The 23309-nt window shown below is 43.8% G+C and overlaps 1 protein-coding gene across 1 annotated transcript; it reads right to left on the bottom strand.

Moving 5' to 3' along the window:
* Positions 1-2809: 2809 nt before the first annotated feature.
* On the bottom strand, positions 2810-22224 carry LOC145348285 (di-N-acetylchitobiase-like). Its single transcript, XM_080196487.1, has 7 exons — positions 22078-22224; positions 19409-19547; positions 10333-10541; positions 7395-7566; positions 7213-7310; positions 3760-3921; positions 2810-2995 (listed from the first exon to the last, which is right to left on the bottom strand). The coding sequence occupies exons 1-7, from the start codon at positions 22222-22224 to the stop codon at positions 2810-2812; spliced, it is 1113 nt and encodes a 370-aa protein (XP_080052613.1).
* Positions 22225-23309: the final 1085 nt, after the last annotated feature.

Here is a 23309-nt window from a genome sequence, read left to right on the forward strand (position 1 = left end):
AGAGTTAAACATTGCAGTTCGCCAAAAACTAAGAAAGGTAGCTTTCCTCATCACTAAAATAATTTGCTTTCCCTTTTTTCTTCTTTACCTTGATCTTGATTTCATAGAAACATAGAAATCATAGAAACCCTACAGTGCAGGAAGAGGCCATTCGGCCCATTGAGTCTGCACCGACCACAATCCCACCCAAGCCCTACCCCCCCATCCCTACATATTTTATCTGCTAATCTACGCATCTCAGGACACTAAGGGGCAATTTCTTAGCATGGCCAATCAACCTAACCCGCACATCTTTGGACTGTGGGAGGAAATGCACACAGACACAAGGAGAATGTGCAAACTCCACACAAACAGTGACCTGAGCCGGGAACCAAACCCAGGTCCCTGGAGCTGTGAAGCAGCAGTGCTAACCGCTGTGCTACCGTGACGCCCCAATTTCATTGCGTCCTTGCAATTTCCAAACCACATTTGCGTTCTTATCTAGAAGATGGTGAGACAGCGATATCAAATATTTACTGTCACAGTTCACTGTCACAGCATACATTTTTTATCAAGAGTAAAACTATCACAATTCTTATTGTGTGGAACTACAAGCACAGAGAAAATGGCAGCTTTACCCACCTAATATCAATGCTGAGTGTCGCACATTGGCAGTGAGAAGAGGTGATTAACTAAAAACATATGTACCAAGCTCTGGCTGTGGGTCCTTTTAAAACCAGAACTACATTCTTGCTTTATATTTACACTATTCTCATTTTCTTGAGTAACACAAGCAAAGCACCTTCTTTGAAAACAACATTTTATTTTGCGATGCACGTGTTCAATTTAAATTCAAGTTGCCTTTCCAAAATAGGCAAATGCAAGACACTCATGTCTCACGAGGATTTAAAATTCAAGGAGTTACAATGTTTTGCATTATTACAATTAAGAAAAAAAAACGTTGACGTCCCTTATCGAGGGAGACTAAAACATAGAAATTGTCCAAATTAGAAATTATATCCAACAGCAAAATAAACTCATGATATATATTAATGAGCTACATCTTGGTGCAGTGACAACAATTCCAAAGTTTTCAGATTATATAAAACTTGGAAGTACTGTAAACAGTGAGAAACACAGAGTAAAACTCCTAAACAAAATAGACAAGTTGGTGCAGTGGGCAGCTAAGTGGCAGAAGTGTGAGGTGACACATTTCGGTAGGAAGGACACAGACAGGCAATATAGAATAAGGAGCAAAATTCTAAAACAAGTGCAAGAGCAGAGGAATGTGAATGTATATGTACATAGTTCAATGAAGGTGGCAGGACAGGTAGAATGCAGTTAATAAAGCATTTAATACACTATTGGAAGGGGGAACAGAGTACAGGAGCAAGGAGAACATGTTGAACTTGTATAGAACGCTATTTACACCTCAGCTGGGATATTGTGTACAATTCTGGATGCCACACTATAGGAAGGATATGAATGCATTGGAGAAGGCAGAAGAGACTTACAAGACTGATTCCAGGGATGAGAAACTTCAGTTATGAGGATACGTTGGAGAGGTTGAGACTATTCTCCTCAGAGAGGAAAAGGTTGAGAGGAGATTTGGTAGACATATTCAAAATCAGGAGGGGAATTGGACAGAGTAGATAGGGAGGAAATGTTCCAAATCATAAAAGGATCAAGAACGAGAGAGCATGACTTAAAGTGTTGGCAAAATGAGCAATTTTTTTTGCACAGCAAGTGATTCTCGCCTGGAATGTGCTGTCTGGAAGTGTGATGGAGGCAGGTTCAAACTAAACATTCAAGAGGGTATGAGGTGATTACTAGAATAGAAACAATATGCAGGGATACAGAGAAAAGGCAGGGGAGTGGCAGTAAGCCATAATGCTCATTTGGAGAGCCAGTACAGACACAATGGGCTATAAAAGGCTTCCTTCTGCAACCATAACAATTCCATGATTCTGTGATAAAAAAAAGGCAAACAAAAATTAAGATCTGGATAAGATTTTGCCACACTGCCAGAAGGATGTGGAGGCTTTGGAGAGGATACAGAAAAGATTTATCAGGATGTTGGCTGGTACGGGGGACGTTAGCTCTGAGGAGAGGTTGGAGAAAGCCAGCTTGTTCTCACTAAAACGACGGAGGTTGAGGGGCAGCCTGATTGAAGTCTACAAAATTATTAGCAACATGAACAGAGTGGATGGACAGAAGTGGATGGAAGAGTCAATTACTAGGGGGCATAGGTTTAAGGTGCAAGGGGCAAGCTTTAAAGGAGATGTATGAGGCAAGTTTCTTACTGGTGGGTGCTTGGAACTCGCTCCCAGAGGAGGTAGTGAAAGCAGATACGATAATGACTTTTAAGGGGCATCCAGGATATGGTCCTGGATAGGGTAATGGGTTTTAGTTCAGCCGGGCAGCATGGCCGGTGCAGACTTGGAGGGCTGAAGGGCCTGTTCCTGTGCTGTAATTTTCTTTGTTCTTTATAAACCAGACAGCACACATGTACATACCAGAACTGGATTATGACCTGAAGGCAAAGTTGAATTTTCCCTGAATTGTAAGTCTTTCTCGGCATGAAGCTTTAATTTTCAATGTCACTAACCGCAATGAAAATTGCTACAGGTTTGCCTGAAGTGGCTTCATCTTCGGATGAAATTTATACTCATAAATTTGCTTCCATTGACTAGAGATTCATTGATAAGATCAAACGCTAAAGCTGTTCCTTAGGTCTATGTTACTGTTTCAGTGACGGAAGTTATCTCACTTTCTGTTGTAAAATTAAAGAATCGCATTATATAAAAATAGTCCGAGCTCAATATTTTCTTCAGTCAACTTTCAGAGCATCCCACATGTTGTTAGTCTGCATTGCTGCTTCAGGATTGACACTATAGTTCAGGGAATTTCCAATCCACACTCCTATGCCACGAAGTTTTAATTTCTTCAAGATAGACAACTTCATTGAAATGCTCATTGGATCATCATACCAAACCTCATGGTGCGTATTGTTAACCTGCAAAAAAGGCAAAGGGTGGTACACGGCTAAGTTTGGGTCACTGCACGTTTCCAGGCATGATGCTGAACATCTTTGGCACTAGTTAAAATACGTCGAACTTGTACTTGCATTAATGGATGAGGTTAGCCGAACAGGAAAGGAAACATACAAGGATACTTTCTTCCAAACTTCAAGTGCAACAGATTATAAAAACCATCGCAATCCCATTTGTACTGTAGTAATTTGTGATGTGCAAGGCCAACACGACTGTTCCCTGTTCACGGGGAGCAGGTGGCTTCCTCACCGGAGAGAACTCTCTGGGCAAAGCCACAAAGGCAAGTGAGCCTGACCCATTGCTTCCCAGGCTCATTGAGTCTACGCAAAGCGTGCTTTAAATGTATTTAAACAAATTATTCAGCGTTTCACCGGAAATGGGTGAGAGGCTGAACGCGCCGGATATCCGGTGCCAGTGAGATCGCGAGAGGCGAGAAATTGGGACATGAACCTGGTTCCTAGGCTCTCACATGATTTGACCGGCTCACCCGCCATGGGAATCATAGCAGGCGGAACACGGACCATGCAAAGGTCCGTTAATCTGGAGCGGAACTTTCCGGCACTGCGGGCAAGTGTGGCCAGAGCATCTCATCCATTTACTACCATACAAAACGGGCATCTGAAACTTTGCTGCATCATGTACGCAGAGAATACAGAATCATTAAACACGACATTGTTCACATTCCACAAAGCATGTTAGGATGCACATGTTTCCATTTCACTCTTACCATGTAGATATAATAAGGAGCTTTGTGATTGTCGTCCCAATATCTGCCAGTGACTGACATGGGCAGGCGCTTCATAATCTCCTTGTACGGGATCCAACGACTCACTCGAAAGCTGCAAGTGAGTTTGTTTAAATGAAATGTTGTCATTTCACATCTCCCAGCCTGAAAGGTGCAAACAGGATGTAAATACAGCATTTGTCAATCCAGCTGCTTTGGTAAGTTCTCAAAAGTGGCAACAGCGTGACCACTAGACACCATAAGACCATAACACATTGGAGCAGAATTAGGCCACTCCGCCCATCGAGTCTGCTCCATTCAATCATACAAAGAACAAAGAACAAAGAACAACACAGCACGGGAAACAGGCCCTTCGGCCCAACGAGCCCGCGCCGCCGTCCCACTATCTCAGTGACCTATTCATGATTTTAGTCTACGCCTAACGTGCGAGGATCAGGGAGGTCCAATTTAGGGACAATTTTAGTACCCAATCAATCAGCCTAAAAGCACATCTTTGGGGGATGTGGGAGGAAACCGGAGCACCCGGAGGAAACCCACGCAACCACGGGGAGAACGTGCAAACTCCCACAGACACAGGCCCAAATCCATGTGTCCGCACAGCAACAGAGATAGTCTCTGAGCTGTCATGTTGCCCTCGAGATGGTCCAGTTTAAGCACACTAACGACAATCATGGCTGATATTTTTCTTATCCCCATTCTCTTACCTTTACCCCACAACCGTTGATTCCTTTATTAATCAAGAATCTGTCTATCTCTCTTTCTCTTAAAGACACTTAATGGCCTGGCCTCCACAGCCTTCTGCGGCAAAGAGTTCCACAGATTTCCCACTCTCTGGCTGAAGAAATTCCACCTTATCTCTGTTTTAAAGGATCGTCCCTTTAGCCTGAGGTTGTGCCCTCTGGTTCTAGTTTTTCCTACTAGTGGAAACATCCTCTCCACATCCACTCTATCCAGGTCTCGCAGTACCCTGTAAGTTACAATGAGATCCCCCCTCATCTTTCTAAACTCCAATGAGTACAGACCCAGAGTCCTCATCCGTTCCGCATATGAAAAGCGATCATGATCATTCTTGTGAACCTCCTCTGGATCCTTTCCAAGGCCACTACATCCTTCCTTAGATACGGGGCCCAAAACCGCACACAATACTCCAAATGGGGTCTGACCAGAGCCTTATACAGCCTCAGAAGTGCATCCCTGCTCTTGTATTCCAGCCCTTGTGACATGAATGCTAAGTTTACATTTGCCTTCCCAACTGCCAGCTGAATCTGCATGTTAACTTAAGTGAATCTTGAACAAGGACTCCCCAGTCCCTTCGTGTCTCTGATTTCCTAAGCATTTCCCAATTTAGAAAATCGTCTATGTCTCCAATCCTCCATCCAAAGTGCATAACCTTACACTTTTCCACATTATATTCCATCTCCCTCTTCTTTGCCCGCTCTCCTAACCTGTCCAAGACCTTCTGCAGCTCCTCTTTGTCCTCAATACTATCTGTCCCTCTACATATTGTCGTATCATCTGCAAACTTAGCAACAGTGTCTTCAGTTCCTTACTCTAAATCGTTAATGTATATTGTGAAAGGTTGCGATCCCAGTATCGACCCCTGAGGTACACCATTAGTCCCCGGCTGCCATCCTGAAAAAGACCCCTTTATCCCCACTCTCTGCTTTCTGCCAGTCAGCCAATCCTCTATGCATGTCATTAATGTCACAGGTTCTTATTTAATGTCAAAGGCCTGCTGGAAATCTAAATAAATCACATCCACTGTCTCTCTTTTATCTAACTTCCTTGTTACCTCCTCAAAGAACGATTTGTCAGGCATGACCTCTCCTTGGCAAAGTTGCGCTGACTCAGTCCTATTTTATCACACACTCCCAAGTACTCTGCGATCTCATCTTTAATAATGGACTCTAAAATCTTGCCAATGCCTAAAGTCAGGCTAACCGGCCTATCATAGAATCACTACAGTGCAGAAAGAGGCCCTTCAGCCCATCGAGTCTGCACCGAACACAATCCCACCCAGGCCCTACCCCCATATCCCTACATATTTTACCCGCTAATCCCTCTAACCTATGCATCTCAGGACACTAAGGTGCAATTTCTTAACACGGCCAATCAGCCTAACCTGCACATCTTTGGACTGTGAGGAGCACCTGGAGGAAACCCATGCAGACACCACTCAGACCTGAACCAGGAATCGAATCCAGGTCCATGGAGCTGTGAAGCAGCAGTGCTAACCACTGTGCTACCGTGCCGCTCATCTGCTTTCCCATCTGCTGCCTCCCTCCCTTCTTAAACAGTGGTATTACATCAGCTACTTTCCAGTCCTTTGGGATCCTCCGGATCTCCAGTGATTCTTGAAAGATCACCACCAATGCCTCCATGATCACCTCAGCTATCTCTTTTCGAACCATGGGGTGTATTCCATCTGGCCCAGATGATTTATCCACCCTCAGACCTTTCAGTTTCCCCAGAACCTTCTCCTTAGTGATGGCCAATACAATCACTGGCGCCCCCTGATTCTCCTAGAGCTCTGGCATCCCACATGTGTCTTCAGGATATATCATTTGAAAAGGATGGTATCTTGGTAAAATATATATCATTAAATGGCACATCTATTGACAAGGGCAAGGTTGTACCTTCAAAGAAACAGGGACAAGGTTAAATATAGAAGATTGAGAGCTGATTTGTTTGATGTTCCTCAGATGATCAAAGGAATGGATAGAATAGATGGACATAAGTTAATGCCTCTTGTGAGCAAAATCCAGGAATAGTTGGCATAATGTTAAAATCAGAACTATTCAGGGATGGTCAGGAAATACTTCTTCATGCAAACAGAATCAGGAACTCTCTTCTTCAAAAGGCAGTGTAGGCTTTGCCAATAGAAGACTTCAAAAATGAGATTAATGTGTTCTTGTTAAGCAAAGCTTTTAAAGATTAGGGCACAAGGTAGATCAATAGAAATTAGAAACAAGATTATACATGATCTAATTCAATGGTAGGGCAGGTTTAAGAGGCTGAGTGGCTGACTGCTGCCCTTATGATCCCAAGGTATAATGGCATAAGTATGGAGAATAGACATGAGAAATTTAAGATGTACAGCCTGGCAGAATGCTGTCAAGGTGGGCTTGCTGTAGAGAGTAAAAGAGCCCCCTCCCGTCCCACCGGCAGATTCCTCAGGGAAATATTACTTTTCCCCAGTAAGATAAGACAAGAGGAGCAAGTCAATGGACATGAATGAAAACCATAGGGTGGTCACCCATTGCCCCTTTCTGCTGTGGAAAAGACAAAGTAGAAGGGCAAAATTATTGAAAGCGTTTACAAACAAACCAACAGATTCTGGGCTGTCCCAAATTACATTTAGATGCCCTGATTGGACAGTTTCAGAACTTCACTACCTTTTTTTTTGCAGAATTCAAAATAGATGCTTCTCCTTACCTCGTAGAAGTGCTGGCAAGTATAGTCATAACCATACCATGGAATTCCCATAACAAGCTTCCTGGAATCAATACCCAGATTAATATAAGCGGAGAGACCTGAATGGCAAATGAATGATAATCTCAAATTAACATTTCAATACGACAGGTAGACTCTGAACCACAAGGTTATACTGCACATACCTCCTAAGGTCTGGTTATAGGGAGCATTTGGCTTTGCAAAGCAGTTGTCCACCATTCTACGATTTATGTCATAGGACATCACAAACAAAAAGTCACAGGAATTTGCAATTGCTGCATAATCATAGCATCGGCCATCTGCACAATCTGGAGACCAAGGCACATTAAATGATACCTAAGAGTAAGGAGAAGAAGTTATTGATTTAATCTCTTTGCCTTGTAAGAACTTCAAATAATATTGTGGCTCCGAAAGCAGGTCAGAAGCTGATAATTCTGCAGCGAGTAACTCACCTCCTGGCTCCCTGTCCACCATCTACAAGGCACAAGTCAGAAATGTGATGGAATACTCTCCACTTGGCTGGATGAGTGCAGCTCCAACAACACTCAAGAAGCTCAACACAATCCAGGATTGGCATCCCGTCCACCACCTTAAGCATTCACTCCCTCCAACACTGATGCACAGTGACAATCATGTGTACTATCTACAAGATGCACTGCAGAAATTCATCAAAGCTCCTTCAACAGCACCATCCAAATCTATGACTTCTACCATGTAGGGCAACACATGAACATGAAACTTTACAATTTCCCACCAAGTTAAACCTCATCCTGAATGGAAATATTTCGGCGTCCCTTCAGTGTGGCTGGATCAAAATTCTGCAACTCCCCCTCCAACATTGTGGATGCACCTTTACCACACAGACAGTTCAAGAAAAGAAAAGGGTTCAAATCATCTTCACAAGGGAACTAAGGATGGATAATAAGACTTGGCCAAGCCAGTGTGGTTCACTTTCTACAAACAAATCAATATCACTGAACCAGTCCAAACCTGAATGTTGTCCAGATGTTGTTGCACATGGGTATGGGCTACTTTAGTGTCATAATGTTTATGAGTGATACTAAACACTATATTCATCAACAAATATCTTCACTTTTCACCTTCTGATGGAGGAAAGGTAATTTTGAAGCAACTGATCCAGGGCACAGACCCGAGAAAATCAGGTCCTGGTTCTAATTACCACAACCATCTTCAGCTAGTGGAGAATTTACCACTAGATGTAACAGAATTATGATCTGCTTCAGATCTCTTAGCTCTGTCTTTGGCATGCTGCTTCTGCTACAGTTCTATGTTGTGACTTCAGCATATCGACGCCTCATTTTTAGACGTGTCTGATGCTGTTCCTGGCAAACTCTCCGACATTCTTCACTGAACCCGCTTTCATTGCCCAGCTTGACGATATTGGTAAAATGAGAGGTACGCCAGGCTAGGAGCTTACCATTGACCAAGACCTTACTGGACCAATCCCATAAATACAATGGCTACAAGTACAAATCAGAGGCTGGGCATCCCGTGCTGTCTGATTCACCTCATGCCTCCTCAAAGCCTTTCCTTTGTACCAGGCACACAGCTGGAGTGTGATGGAATACTCTCCACTTACCAGAATACAACAATACACAAAAAGAACAACATCATCCAGGACACAGAAGCCATTGACCCTCTGCCCATCACTAAACACTCACTCTCTCTGCTATCAGTGACTGTGGTTGCAGTTTGCACCATCGAAAGAATACACTCCAACACCAGCCAAAGCTTTTTTAATAGCACCAGAAACACCTGGGAGAACAAGGACAGCAGCAGCATTGGAACACCATTACCGTAAGTTTGTCATCAACATTACATCCTGAAAATTGAATTGGAGTGGAATTTGGCCACACAGTCATAAGAATATAAGAAGTAGAATAAGCAGCTGAGGACATAGCCTTGCAGGGCACCAGTGTTAAGAATGATGGTGGAAGAAGTGTTGTTTCTTATCCTTACCGACTGCGGACTGTGGACTTGGATCCAGTGACAGAAGGGGGAACCAAGTCCTAGGCCATGGAACTTAGTTTTGTAGGAATAACAGTGGTGAAAGCTGAGCTGTGGTCAATAAATTGGAGTCTGACATTCATGTCTTTGCTATCTAGTTGTTTCGGGGTTGGGCGCAGGGCTAGGGAGTTGGCATCTGCTGTAGACACGTTGCGGTGGTCGGTGAACTGTCATGGATCCAGGCAGTCTGGGAGATTGGAGTTGATGCAAGCCATCACTAACCTTTCGAAGCACTTCATAATGATGGATGTCAGAGTCAGCGGGCAGTGGTCGTTAAGGCACTCTGCTTGGCTTTTCTTTGGTACAGGGATAATTGTCATTTTCTTAAGCAGGAGGGACGTCAGATCGGTGTAAGGAGAGGTTAAAAATGTTTGCCGAACCCTGCCAGCTGTTCCGCGCAGGATCTGTGCACTCGCCCGGGGTACCCCACCAGGCCAGTCACTTTCCGTGAAGGCCAATCTGACATCTGCAGTGGTAACTTTGGATTCTGGTTTGAACGAGGCTGCCGGGGTGGAGGGCGTGCTCTCTTGCTCAAAACGGGCGCAGAATGCATTGAACTCATCGAGGAGGGGTGCATTTGAGCTGGCGATTTTACGTGCCTTCGCCTTGTAGCCTGTTATGTCTTGCAGGCCTTGCCATAATCGAACTGTGAGGCAGCGGTGCTAAGCACTGTGCCCCCTTTAATGTTCTGTGTCAAAGGATGGTGAAAGAAGATTCAATAGTAACACTTAATAGGGAAAAGAAATCTGTGAATACATATAAAAATTGTAAGGCCATGGAGAAAAAGAGCTGAAATGGGTAGGTTTCTCAAACAGCAGGCACCGTTAGGATGGGTTGAATGGCCTCGTTCTTACATATATGTGAAAGTTACCATGATATCTTCAATTTTCTCACATGTGATGAGGGCTGCAGCTGATTCAAAACAAAAATATTGAACCTAATTAGCTTTCAAACAGCACACTTACCAATAACAACCAAAAATCTCTTGAATTTATACTTTCAGAAAACTGTCCACATTTCATTATAATCAGTTAAAAACTAAATTACTCAGTTTAAAAGTAATAGCTCTTTGACCTGAGATCCTGGTATTTCACGATGAAAAGTCTGCGTGGCTTCCCCCACCAGCTGAGAAAGTGCATGATAATATTCCGACCCAGGAGTAGCCGGTTCCCACATTTCCATATTGATGCCATTCATATATTGCCTTCTCGCCAACAACATTTTTTTTCTGATCCAGACTGCTCGCCTATTCCTGTTTATTAAGTTGTGCTGTGCTATAGTTGCTGATGAAGCATAAAGAGAGAATAATAATTGTTTAATCAGCATTGCTCACAGAACAGATAGTCCTGAGACACTTTGCCAAAAAGAAGTGCCATTGCCAAGTACATGTAGGCAACAGAGATTTAGCTACGCCTTGCATTTACATAGTGCCTTTCACATCCCCAAGATGTCCTTGAATATTTCAATCAATTAATTATTTTTAGAGTGAAATCATGTTGTTTTCTGATCAGAGGTGGTCGTTAATTTTTGTCTCGCGCAAGGACTCTCAAAGGAAATTAGATATATAACTAGTTAAAGATAATTTTTTTTTGGTGGTGTTAGGTGCAGGATGAATGTTTGCCAGGACATAAGAACATAAGAAATAAGAACATAAGAAATAGGAGCAGGAGTAGGCCATCTAGCCCTTCGAGCCTGCCCCGCCATTCAATAAGATCATGGCTGATCTGTCGTGGCTCAGTTCCACTTTCCCGCCCTCTCCCCATAACCCTTAATCCCCTCTCTTATCAAGAACCCATCAACCCGCTTCTTAAAAATATTTAGCGAGGCAGCCTCCACCACTTCAACGGGCAGAGAATTCCAGAGATTCACCACCCTTTGAGTGAAGAAGTTCCTCCTCAACTCCGTTCTAAACCGCCTCCCCTTTATCATGAGAATTCTCTGTTCTTCAAATTGTGCCAATGTAGTCTCTTTCCACCACCTTACCTGGCAGGTGGAACCTTTGTTTAATGTCTCATCAGAAATGCCAACAACTTTGGCAATACACTACTCACTCAACACTGCCCTCTGTTAGCTCTTGGAGAAAATTTGATCCTTAGACCTACAAAAGAGAGACAGAGTTCTTGCATGTCTTGTTATCTTTTTAGTAGAACTTTGCACATAATGTGGCTGGCGTTGATGTATTCCACATTATTATCTTTAAGGTTTCTCCGTATTCTCCTTTAACTTCTGTCTCCAATCCCTGAGAATCACTGGATTGGTTTTTAACATCACAACAATAAATGGAACTTTTCATCAGTTTCTAGAGTTTCCCAGCTTGTAACATGATTTTCTATCTATTGGTTTTAAGAGGCAAAGTATTTAGATAGAACTTGTGAACTTGCTGCCCCTGTAACTACTTTACCTCAACTTATTAAATTTTCTTTCTATTCAAGTTGGCTGGACAGCTGGTTTGTGATATTGAGCAATGCTAATAGTGTGGGTTCAGTACTCAAGAATAACTTCTGAATCTTGAAGGTTCAGATTTCCTGCATCTGCAGAATTCTTACTTTCATAGAGATCTGTAAAGATTTTAATTAATGCCTCTGATGTTGTATTCTGTTCCTCTAAAAATAAACTTGCATTTCTACGGCTTATTAAACAAGCATGTAAGCTTAAGATTCAAGGCTGGAATAGATGATAGGAATGGACCAGCCGAGCAGTGGAAGCTTGGGGATTTAATTTGCGGGCCTGAACCCTTAATGACCCCCAAAGAAGTCAATAGACATTCAAGTACTATTGTACTAAACCCCTCCACAAACTCACACAATTAGAAATCTTCAACCTTGCTTCCCCTCATATTCTCAATGTAACCAGATCCCCACAACCACTGAACATCTCCAGAATTCCTTCAAGTGCCCCACTCTCCTCTTCTCTTCTCATCCCATTCATAGACTGTGTGTAACAGTCTTCACCAACTTTGGGTCCATAGGACTCTTAAATCGGCCTCGCAGGTGGAGGATGTGGTTAAGAAGGTGTATGGTATACTGGCGTTCATCAATCGAGGGATTGAGTTTAGGAGTCAGGAGATAATGCTGCAGCTTTATAAGACCCTAGTCAGACCCCTCTTGGAGTACTGTGCGCAGTTCTGGTCGCCTCACTACAGGAAGGATGTGGAAGCTATTGAAAGGGGACAGAGGAGATTTACAAGGATGTTGCCTGGATTGGGTGGCATGCCTTATGAGGATAGGTTGAGGGAGTTCAATCTTTTCTCCTTGGAGAGACAAAGGATGAGAGGTGACCTGATAGAGGTGTATAAGATGTTGAGAGGTAAAGATCGGGTGGATTCTCAGAGGCTTTTTCCCAGGGCTGAAATGGTTGCTACGAGAGGACACAGGTTTAGGGTGCTGTAATTATTCTTCTCATCCCATTCGTAGACTGCGTGTAACAGTGTTCACCAACTCAGCAATGGCCAACACATCTTGGAGATGAAAAGTTTAAAAAAAATCAGTGATCAATCTCCCACATCAGTATACTAAGAGATCCTGAGAGTAGTCAGATAAAGCAGAAATAAAACGGAAAATAGAACATAGAACATAGAACATAGAACATTACAGCGCAGAACAGGCCCTTCGGCCCACGATGTTGCGCCGACCAGTTACAAAAACAATGACCCACTAGCCTATACCAATCCCTTTTCGTCCATAAACCTATCCAGAGATCTCTTAAACGCCCCCAAACTAGACGCATTTACAACTACAGCAGGCAGGGCATTCCAATCCCTCACCACCCGCTGGGTAAAGAACCTACCCCTGACATCCGTCCTGTAGCTACCCCCCCTTAATTTAAAGCCATGCCCCCTCGTGCTAGCTTTCTCCATCCGAGGAAAAAGGCTATCACTATCCACCCTATCTAAACCTCTAATCATCTTATATGTTTCAATAAGATCCCCTCTTAGCCGCCTTCTTTCCAACGAAAACAACCCTAGATCCCTCAGTCTCTCCTCATAGGACCTCCCCACCATACCAGGCAACATCCTAGTAAACCTCCTCTGCACCCTCTCCAACGCCTCCACATCCTTCTTGTAATGCGGGGACCAGAACTGCACACAGTACTCCAAGTGCGGCCGCACTAGAGTAGTGTACAGTTGCAACATTACACTGCGACTCCTAAATTCAATCCCCCTACCAATAAACGCCAAGACACCGTACGCCTTCTTGACAACCTTATCTACTTGATTCCCAACTTTCAGGGATCTATGTACACACACACCTAGATCCCTCTGTTCATCCACACTATTCAAAGTCCTCCCGTTAGCCCTATACTCGACACATCTGTTGCTCCTACCAAAGTGAATTACCTCACACTTCTCCGCATTAAATTCCATCCGCCACCTCTCGGCCCAGCTCTGCAACCTATCTAAGTCTCCCTGCAGACTATGACACCCTTCCTCACAATCTACCACACCTCCAACTTTGGTGTCATCAGCAAATTTACTAATCCACCCAACTATACCCTCATCCAGATCATTAATAAAAATTACAAACAACAGTGGCCCCAAAACAGATCCCTGAGGCACACCACTCGTAACTGCACTCCATGATGAATATTTACCATCCACCACCACCCTCTGTCTCCTATCTGATAGCCAATTCCTGATCCAACTTCCTAGATTACCCACAATCCCATACATCTGCATTTTCTGCAGAAGCCTACCATGGTGAACCTTATCGAACGCCTTACTAAAATCCATGTATACCACGTCAACTGCCTTACCCCTATCCACCTCTTTGGTCACCTTATCAAAAAACTCAATAAGGTTAGTAAGGCACGACCTACCTGCTACAAAACCATGCTGACTATTTCTAATCAATTCATTACACTCCAAATAACTATAAATCCTATCCCTAATAATTTTTTCTAAAACCTTGCCCACAACAGAAGTAAGACTCACCGGTCTATAATTCCCGGCAAAGTCTCTGTTCCCCTTCTTAAACAATGGGACAACATTCGCTATCCTCCAATCCTCCGGGACTACACCAGAGACCAATGACGACCTGAAGATCTGAGCCAGAGGCTCTGCAATCACCTCTCTAGCCTCCCAGAGAATCCTAGGGTAGATCCCATCCGGACCAGGGGATGCAGGATATATTCAGCATCTGCGGAGGGAGAAACAGAGTTGATGTTTTGAGTCCATGTGACTCTTTCACAGGACTGAAGGAAGACAGATATGTGAAGGATTGTATAGTTGGAGAGGGTAGAGTGGAATAGAAGGATGGAGATAGGTCAGAGCCAAGGAGAGATTGATAAAGATGTCATGGACACAAGACAAAGAGAGTGTTAATGGTTAGCATTAAGGACTAAAGAAATACTGATAATGACACAAGGGTAAGATATCAGAATGTGTTAATAGGAGAATAAGGGTCAGTGCTAAGTAATAGAATCATAGAGTCATAGAGATTTACAGCACGGAATCAGGCCCTTTGGCCCAATTTGTTCATGCCGCCCTTTTTTGTACCACTAAGCCAGTCCAATTGCTTGGTTTGGCCCATATCCCTCTGTACCCATCTTACCCACGTAACTGTTGTGAAAGCAAGCCTAAAGAACAAGGGACAGCTGGCCCAGTGGGTCGGATTGGGGAGATGGGGGTTGTATAGCACAAACCAAACCAAAGAACAAAAAGGGGTCAAGATGGAGGAGAACATTTAGTCTGAAGTTGTTGCAAGTGCTGAGTCCAGAAGGTAATGTGAATAATTGGAAGATGCAATACTGTTCCCCCAGTTTGCACTGGACTTCACTGGAGCAGCAGGCCAAGGACAGAGAGTTAGAATGGTAAGCGACAGGAAGGTCATTGTTGTAGACTGAGTCAAGTTAGTCCACAAATTGGTCATCCAGTCTGCATTTAGTCTCTCCTATAGGACACTGCACTGGGAGCAATGAATACAGTAGACCAGATTGACGGAGGTACAAGTGAAACACTAGTTAATCTGAAAGGAGCATTTTGGTCTTGAACACTGAGGAGGAAGGAGATAAAGGAACAGGTGTTGCACTTTCTGCGATGCAAGAAAAGGTTCCATGGGATGGGATGAGAGGTTGGAGTGAGTTGAGGGAGTGCTCCCTGCAAAATGCAATTTCAACTCAGCATCTTGCTGTCATTCACACATGTCCTTCCTCACCTTGCTGTAATGCTCCAGTAATGCTCAATGTAAACTGAAAGAATAACATCTCATCTTCTGATTAGACATGTTACAGCACTCAGGACTCAACATTGAGTTCAACAATTTTAGACTGTGAAAGTTACCTTCCATCGAGATGCCCTTTTTGTGCTTTGGCTTCCTTGCTCTGTCCCAACACGATCCCCACTCCCACAGGGCTTCAGTTTTGCTTTCACCTGACACTGACCTTTGTTCCCCTCCTGTCACATTCTGTTATCTTACCATTATGCCACCATTAGCACTTCTTCAGACATTAATACTATCATTAACACTCACCCTGTCTTGTCTATGGCATTTTGTCAAGCTCTCCTCAGCTCCAAACTATCCCTGACCTTCCATTCTGCTTCACCTTCCTCTCCAATGATATAATCCATCACATTTCTAACACTCTTCGCTTCTGTAGAAGGTTCATATGGACTTGAAACATTAACTCTGATTCACTCTCCACAGATGCTGCCAAACCTGCTGAGGTTATCCAGCTTTTCCTGTTTTAATTTCAGATTTTCAGCACCCGCAGTATTTTGCTCTTATTTGAGCAGATGGAAGAGAGTTGAGTGTGTGGGATACTTCAACCAATGTGGAATACAAGGAAAGTAGAAAGAAACTTAAGCAAAGCGTAAGAAGGGCTAAAAGGGGTCATGATCTGGAGGAGGGAACCGAGTGTAGGGTGTCGAAATTTGCTGATGACACCAAGATTGGAGGAAAGGCAAATTGTGCGGAGGGTGTGGAGAGTCTACGGAAGGATCTAGATAGGCTGGGCGAATGGGCCAGGAAATGGCAAATGCAATTTAATGTTGGCAAGTGCGAGGTGGTCCACTTTGGTAGGAATAATGGTAGGAAGGATTATTACTTACGTGGAGAAAAACTGCAGCAGGCGACGGTGCAGAGGGACCTCGGGGTCCTTGTGCATGAGTCGCAAAAACCCAGCTTGCAGGTGCAGCAGGTGGTCAGGAAGACGAATGGGATGCTGGCCTTCATAGCGAGGGGGATTGAATATAAAAGTAGGGAGGTCTTGCTGCGGCTGTATAGGGCATTGGTGAGGCCGCAGCTGGAGTACTGTGTGCAGTTTTGGGCGCCGTACTTACGCAAGGATATTTTGGCCTTGGAGGGAGTGCAGAGGAGGTTTACTAGGCTGATGCCGGAGTTGAGGGGGTTGAGCTATGAGGAGAGGCTGAATAAACTAGGCTTGTACTCGTTAGAGTTTAGAAGAATGAGGGGAGATCTCATTGAGACGTATAAGATGATGAATGGGATGGATAGGATAGAGGTGGAGAGACTCTTCCCGCTCAGAAAGGATAATAGGACTAGGGGGCACAGCCTCAAGATAAAGGGGGGGCGGTTTAGAACGGAGTTGAGGAGGAACTTATTCACTCAAAGGGTGGTGAATCTCTGGAATTCTCTGCCCGTTGAAGTGGTGGAGGCTACCTCGCTAAATATTTTTAAGAAGAGGGTTGATGGGTTTTTGATAAGAGAGGGGATTAAGGGTTATGGGGAGAGGGCGGGAATGTGGAACTGAGCCACGACAGATCAGCCATGATCTTATTGAATGGCGGGGCAGGCTCGAAGGGCTAGATGGCCTACTCCTGCTCCTATTTCTTATGTTCTTATGTTCTTATGTTCTAAAAGCATTGGCCAGCAGAATTAAGGAAAATCCCAAGGCTTTTTACACATATATAAAGAGCAGGAGGGTAGCCAGGGAGAGGGTTGGCCCAGTCAAGAACAAAGGAGGGAATCTATGCGTGGAACCAGAAGAAATGGGCAAGGTATTAAATGAGTACTTTGTATCAGTATTCACCAAAGAGAAGGACTTAGTGGATGATGAGTCTGGGAAAGGGTGTGTAGATAGTTTCAGTCATGTTGAGATCAAAAAGGAGGAGGTATTGGGGTTCTTGAGAAACATTAAGGTAGACAAGTCCCCAGGGCCTGATGGGATATACCCCAGAATACTGAGAGAGGCAAGGGAGGAAATTGCTGGGGCCTTGAGAGAAATCTTTGTATCCTCACTGGCTACAGGGGAGGTCCCAGAGGATTGGAGAATAGCCAATGTTGTTCCTTTGTTTAAGAAGGGTAGCAAGAATAATCCAGGTAATTACAAGCTGGTGAGCCTTACATCAGTGATAGGGAAATTTTTGGAGAGGATTCTCTGAGACTTGGAAATAATTAGACGTACTGGTGAGAGGCAACATGGTTTTGTGAAGGGGAGATCATGTCTCACAATCTTGATCGAGGTTTTCAAGGAAGTGACAAAGATGATTGATGATGGTAGGGCAGTGGATGTTGTTTACATGGACTTCAGTAAGGCCTTTGACAAAGTCCCTCATGGCAGACTGGTGCAGAAGGTGAAGTCACATGGGATCAGAAGTAAGCTGGCAAGGTGGATACAAAACTAGCTCAGTCAAAGAAGACAGAGGGTAGTAGTGGAAGTGTGCATTTCTGAATGGAGGGCTGTGACAAGTGGTGTTCCTCAGGGATCATTGCTGGGACCTTTGCTGTTTGTAATTTATATAAATGATTTGGAGGAAAATATAACTGGATTGATTAGTAAGTTTGCGGACGACACAAAGGTTGGTGGATTTGCAGATAGCGATGAATACATCAGAGGATACAGCAGGATATAGATCAGTTGGAGGCTTGTGCGGAGAGGTAGCAGATAGGGTTTAATCCGGACAAATGTGAGGTAATGCATTTTGGAGGGTCTAATACAGATAGGAAATATACAGTAAATGGCAGAACCCTTAGGGGTTTTGATAGGCAAAGGGATCTGGGTGTACAGGTACATAGGTCACTGAAAGTGGCAATGCAGGTGGAGAAGGTAGTCAAGAAGGCATACGGCATGCTTGCCTTCATCGGCTGGGGTATTGAATTTAAAAATTGGCAAATCATGTTGATGCCTATAGACACTTAGTGAGGCCACACTTGGAATATAGTGTTCAATTCTGGTCACCACACTACTGGAAGGATGTGGAAGCTTTGGAAAGGGTACAGAAAAGATTTACCAGGATGTTGCCTGGTATGGAGGGCATTAGCTATGAAGAGAGATTGAAGAAACTTGCTTTGTTCTCACTGGAGCGACGGAGGTTGAGGGGAGATCTGATAGAAGCCTACAAGATTATGAGAGGCTTGGACAGAGTGGATAGTCAGAAACTTTTTCCCAGGGTGGAAGAGTCAATTACGAAGGGGCATAGGTTTAAGGTGTGAGGGGCAAGTTCTAAGAGAGATGTATGGGGCAGATTTTTTACACAGAGAGTGGTGGGTGCCTGGAACTCGTTGCCGGGGGAGGTATTGGAAGCAGATACAGTAATAACTTTTAAGAAGCATCTTGATAAATACATGAATGGATGGGAATAGAGGGATATGGTCCTTGGAAGGGTAAGGGGTTTAGTTAAATCAGACAGCATGGTTGGTGCAGGCTTGGAGGGCTGAAGGGCCTGTTCCTAGGCTGTAATTTTCTTTATTCTTTGTCCTTTGTTGAGATGGAATCAATTTTCACTGTGAAATGTGCTTTGATAAGACCTTGATCTGACATTATAATTAAATGACAATTTGTACTGTTGTAAACAGTGAAATAGATAGGTACATTGTCACCAGTGGTTGGGAGATCCTCGTTACTGTGAAACAAGTTTACAGAGGGAGACAGATACCATATAAATATGGACTGACGAATTTATAAATGAAAATAAGGAGCACAACAGTGTGAAAAATGAGTCAACAGGAAATCAGGCTTTGAAAGCAGGAGTGATGAGTCACTGTAAAACTGTTGATGTATTGTAAATGGAATGTCTAATAATTTGCAACAGTTGTGTCGGTGTTGGAGAGAAATTTTTGGAATGTATGGGGATGATGATTCAGAATAGCAAATTCATAGTTACACACAGTCTGTCCCCTGACGTGTTTCTAATTAATGCAGCTTGCATTAGGACAGATGGGGGCTATTTTACCCCTGTGATCAAATTAATTACCTTTCAGGATGACCCGAACGTTATTTGCATGAGCATGGCACAAGAGCTCACGATCGTACCTTCCAAAGGCAACTACAGTCGTGATCTTAGACCAGTCATAATATTTCCAATCCTTCCCTCCAATATCAAAGACAAGGACCTGGTACAAACATAAACCAGTCAGCTGAAGTAATGAAGGATATAAAACTGATTTAAAATATTGATTTTCTTTTCCCATCAATATAATTTTCCACAGGATACAGGATCAGGAAGGGATAATGAACACCTCTTGTCATGAGCTATATTGCTGGAGACCTTGTTTCTTGAGGTACCTTAGACAGCACCTTCCAAACCCACAATCACTACCATCTAGAAGGATAAGAGTAGCAGATACCTGGGAACACCACTGCCTGGCGGTTCCCTCCAAGCCACTCACCACCCTGACTTGGAGATGTATTGTCATTTCTTTGCTGTCGCCAGGTCAAAATTTTGGAATTCCCTCCCTAACAGCACTGTGGGTATACCTACACAGTTAGAAGTCTCACAACACCAGGTTAAAGTCCAACAGATTTATTTGGTAGCAAAAGCCACTAGCTTTCGGAGCGCTGCCCCTTCGTCAGGTGAGTGGGAGCACTCCGAAAGGGGCAGATAAGCTAGTGGCTTTTGCTCCCAAATAAACCTGCAGGTATATCTAAACCTTAGGGCTTGCAGCGGTTCAAGAAGGCAGCTCACCACCACCTTCTCAAGGACAATGAGGGATGGGGAATAAATGCTGGCCTTGCCAACGACGCCCTTACCCTGTAAATGAATACAAAAACGCACATTTTACACACTAAACACTTAGCAACAGGTCACAGCAGTGTCATTGGGCCCACTGAATCTACCCAACTCGCCAACTGTACGTTCTACCCAGACCCCATCCCTGTGACCCCTTATAGCTATCTCATGAAACTCCCTAATCCACACATCCCGGGACACTAAGTGACAATTTAGCATGGACGATCAAACTAACCTGCCCAGCTTTGGACTGTGGCAGGAAACCAGAGCACCTGGAGGAAATCCACGCAGACACAGGGAAAATGTGCAAACTCCACACAGACAGTGACCCAAGGCTGGAATTGAACCCTGGGTCCCTGGTACTCTGAGGCAGCAGTGCTAACCACGGTGCCACCATGCCGCCCATGTGTATCTGCATAATATCATGCAAAGAAGGTGCCAATGACTCATAGCAGAACCTGGCCTTCAATCATTCTGCGACGTCCTTGCTTTTGGACCAAGGCCATTTGGTAGTTGGGGTCATTCCCCGGCATCATCCACTTATCAAAATGAAGTCTGGCACCTGGAATAGATGGATTTTCATGAACTACTCCAACCCAAATAACGAGATTCCTGCTGACTAATGGAAGACCCCGGCTTGGGACTGAACCACGTGGAGAAAGCTCAGCCAAGAGGGCACTGAACACAGAGTGTGTGGATACAAAGTCGAGGTGTCAAAGGGAGTGCACAAACCTCCAAACAGTTAACGTACCCGACACAAAACAAAAAAAGTGGGAAAATCTCTGCAGGGATCTGACATCTGTGGAGAGAGAATAGAGCCAACATTTCGATTCAGGATGACCCCTCGTCAGAGTTTCGTCAACCAGACTCGAAACATTGGCTCGAGTCTTTCTTCATAGATGCTGTCAAAGCCTGCTGAGATTTTCCAGCATTTTCTGGTTTAGTTTTAGATTCCAGCATCTGCAGTATTCTAATTTACCCGACACTTTGAGCATAGCCTTTCCACACATTGGATTTATCAGAGCCATTATTAAACTCATCAAAGTGGAAACAAGTCATCATGGATTCCAAGGCTACCGAAGGAAAGAAACTTAGCAACATTTAAAAAAACTACACACCAGTTACATAGTCATTTGATATAAATGTTTGTTGAAAGATTCGCTAAATTGTATTCAGTTTAATCAGGACCAGGATCCCAGTTTTACAATGACTGAGGTCAAATCATAATTTAATTCCATGTAATTCCAGGATTTTTAATTGGTGTTTTGGAGAATCAATATTGTGTGAAAAGTATAAACTTTAACCATGGTATTAGTCTGTCAGAGTGAGATCACACATTATTTAAGATTCAGCACATCAGAGAAGCATTTTAAAATAAATATTTTATTGGTGCAACACTTGTTGAAATATCTTTGCATTGTTTAATGTTACAAGTGTCCTGTTTTACACAGGCTGTAACTATAGCAACATTCACACTTTTAACATATATTATATACCATACCATTCACTTTGCATTTTAACAATACTCTGACCTGCTCCTTATGCCTCTACACTAGCTTCACCTCTCCCCCAGCCTGACTTACACCCTCAGCCTGTTCCTGATCCTGGGCTTGTGTTAACGATCCCTCTCCAGTCTGTATCTCCCCGGGAGCCCAGACCGGAGACTGACCGGTGAACTCTCTTCCCCAACCGAACCCAGGCCAGTCCCGGGGACAGAAAGAACATCCTAAAGAGGACAATCTCTCAGAGCTTCCACAACAGTGTGGCTGAGAGGAGCTGGACCACATGAGGAAAGACACCAGTTCATGTCCCAATGCTCCATTCCAAGCGTTGCTGCGCAATACACTGCAAAAACACAACTTCAAATCAATGAACTCTTTTCCGGAGGGGATTGAATGGTCTGAGACACCCACCTCCACTTGGTGCTGATGGTCGGCCGGTAGAGAACCGCACAGTCTCGGTGTTTTACACAGACACCTGGTCAAAATACCAGCGGAACCTCTGGCGATCCACAGCACCTGCACCGCCAGAACCTGCGCCAATGTCAAACTCCAGCACATCCTCTCCACCGGAGATGAAGAACTTCCAGTCGCAGAGAGATCCTTTCTTTATATTGAGCCTCATGTGAGTGATAGTGCCGACTCCTGGCTACCTCTATCTCTATCTTGTTTTGTGTGCTAATAGGGAAATGTTGACGCAAGATTCATGCTGTTAAATGTAACTTTGTAAGGAAGTTCTTTGGTCTTCTTCTCATTACGTTTATCCCTGGACATTTAGCCTTTTCGACTATGTCAACGTCCTTGCATCATGAATTTCATCCTTTATATTAATCTCTGGAGATGCATTCATCCCTCAGCCTGCCTCCCCAATTTCCTAACTGGGGCTGTGTTAATCGGGAACTTCCCTCTTTCTATCGTTCTTCCCCTAACTTGGAACAGGACTGAAACCGTTTTGGTCTCCTTACTTGAGAAAAGATATACTGGCACTGCAGGAGGTGCAGAGAAGATTCACCAGGTTGATTCTGGAGTTGAGAGGGTTGGCTTATGAGGAGAGACTGAGTAGACTGGGGCTATACTCATTGGAATTCAGAAGAATGAGGGAGATCTTAAGAAACATATAAAATACTGAAGACATATTGATAAGATAGAAGCAGGATGAAACTAGAATTAGGCAGCATAGTCTCAAAATGAGAGGGAGCAGATTTAGGACTGAGTTGAAGAGGAACTTCTTCACACAAAGGATTGTGAATCTGTGGAATTCCCTGCCCAGTGAAGCAGTTGAGGACTTGAGCAAAAACATTCAGAAGGTGCCTCCAACATTGCATTTTCTTCATTTGTAAATGACTGCATTGTATTAAGAACCAGATCAGAAACTCTGTTTTATGAAGTTAGCCTAGACTCTAAATTTTACATTTGATTCTGGCTTTAGGGTGAGCGTAAGGTGTTTCTATCCTGGAATGATACAAGTGACACGCTGGGAAACTTAATTTAAGAACACAAAAATTAGCATGACTTTTACCAATTAAAATACTTAAACATGACAAAGTGTAATTCTTAATAGCTAGCTATCATTATTGCACCAATTTAGCAGTATCCGCCACAGACATGAATCCCTTTCTTTGGATCAGTTAGCACTGAAACCAAAG

This window comes from Carcharhinus amblyrhynchos, chromosome 9, assembly GCF_965287045.1.
Source record: "Carcharhinus amblyrhynchos chromosome 9, sCarAmb.v2.hapA, whole genome shotgun sequence".
NCBI lineage: Eukaryota > Metazoa > Chordata > Chondrichthyes > Carcharhiniformes > Carcharhinidae > Carcharhinus > Carcharhinus amblyrhynchos.

What these genes read in the sequence shown, in the direction of transcription:
- LOC145348285 (XM_080196487.1), bottom strand. Translation starts at nt 22,224, where the DNA reads ATGTGCTGGAGTTTGACATTGGCGCAGGTTCTGGCGGTGCAGGTGCTG. An exon ending in CGTTCGGGTCATCCTGAAAG is followed by an intron (nt 10,542 to 19,408) that starts GTAATTAATTTG and finishes ATGCTTCATCAG; the next exon opens with CAACTATAGCACAGCACAAC. An exon ending in CTTGCCAGCACTTCTACGAG is followed by an intron (nt 3,922 to 7,212) that starts GTAAGGAGAAGC and finishes TGCACCTTTCAG; the next exon opens with GCTGGGAGATGTGAAATGAC.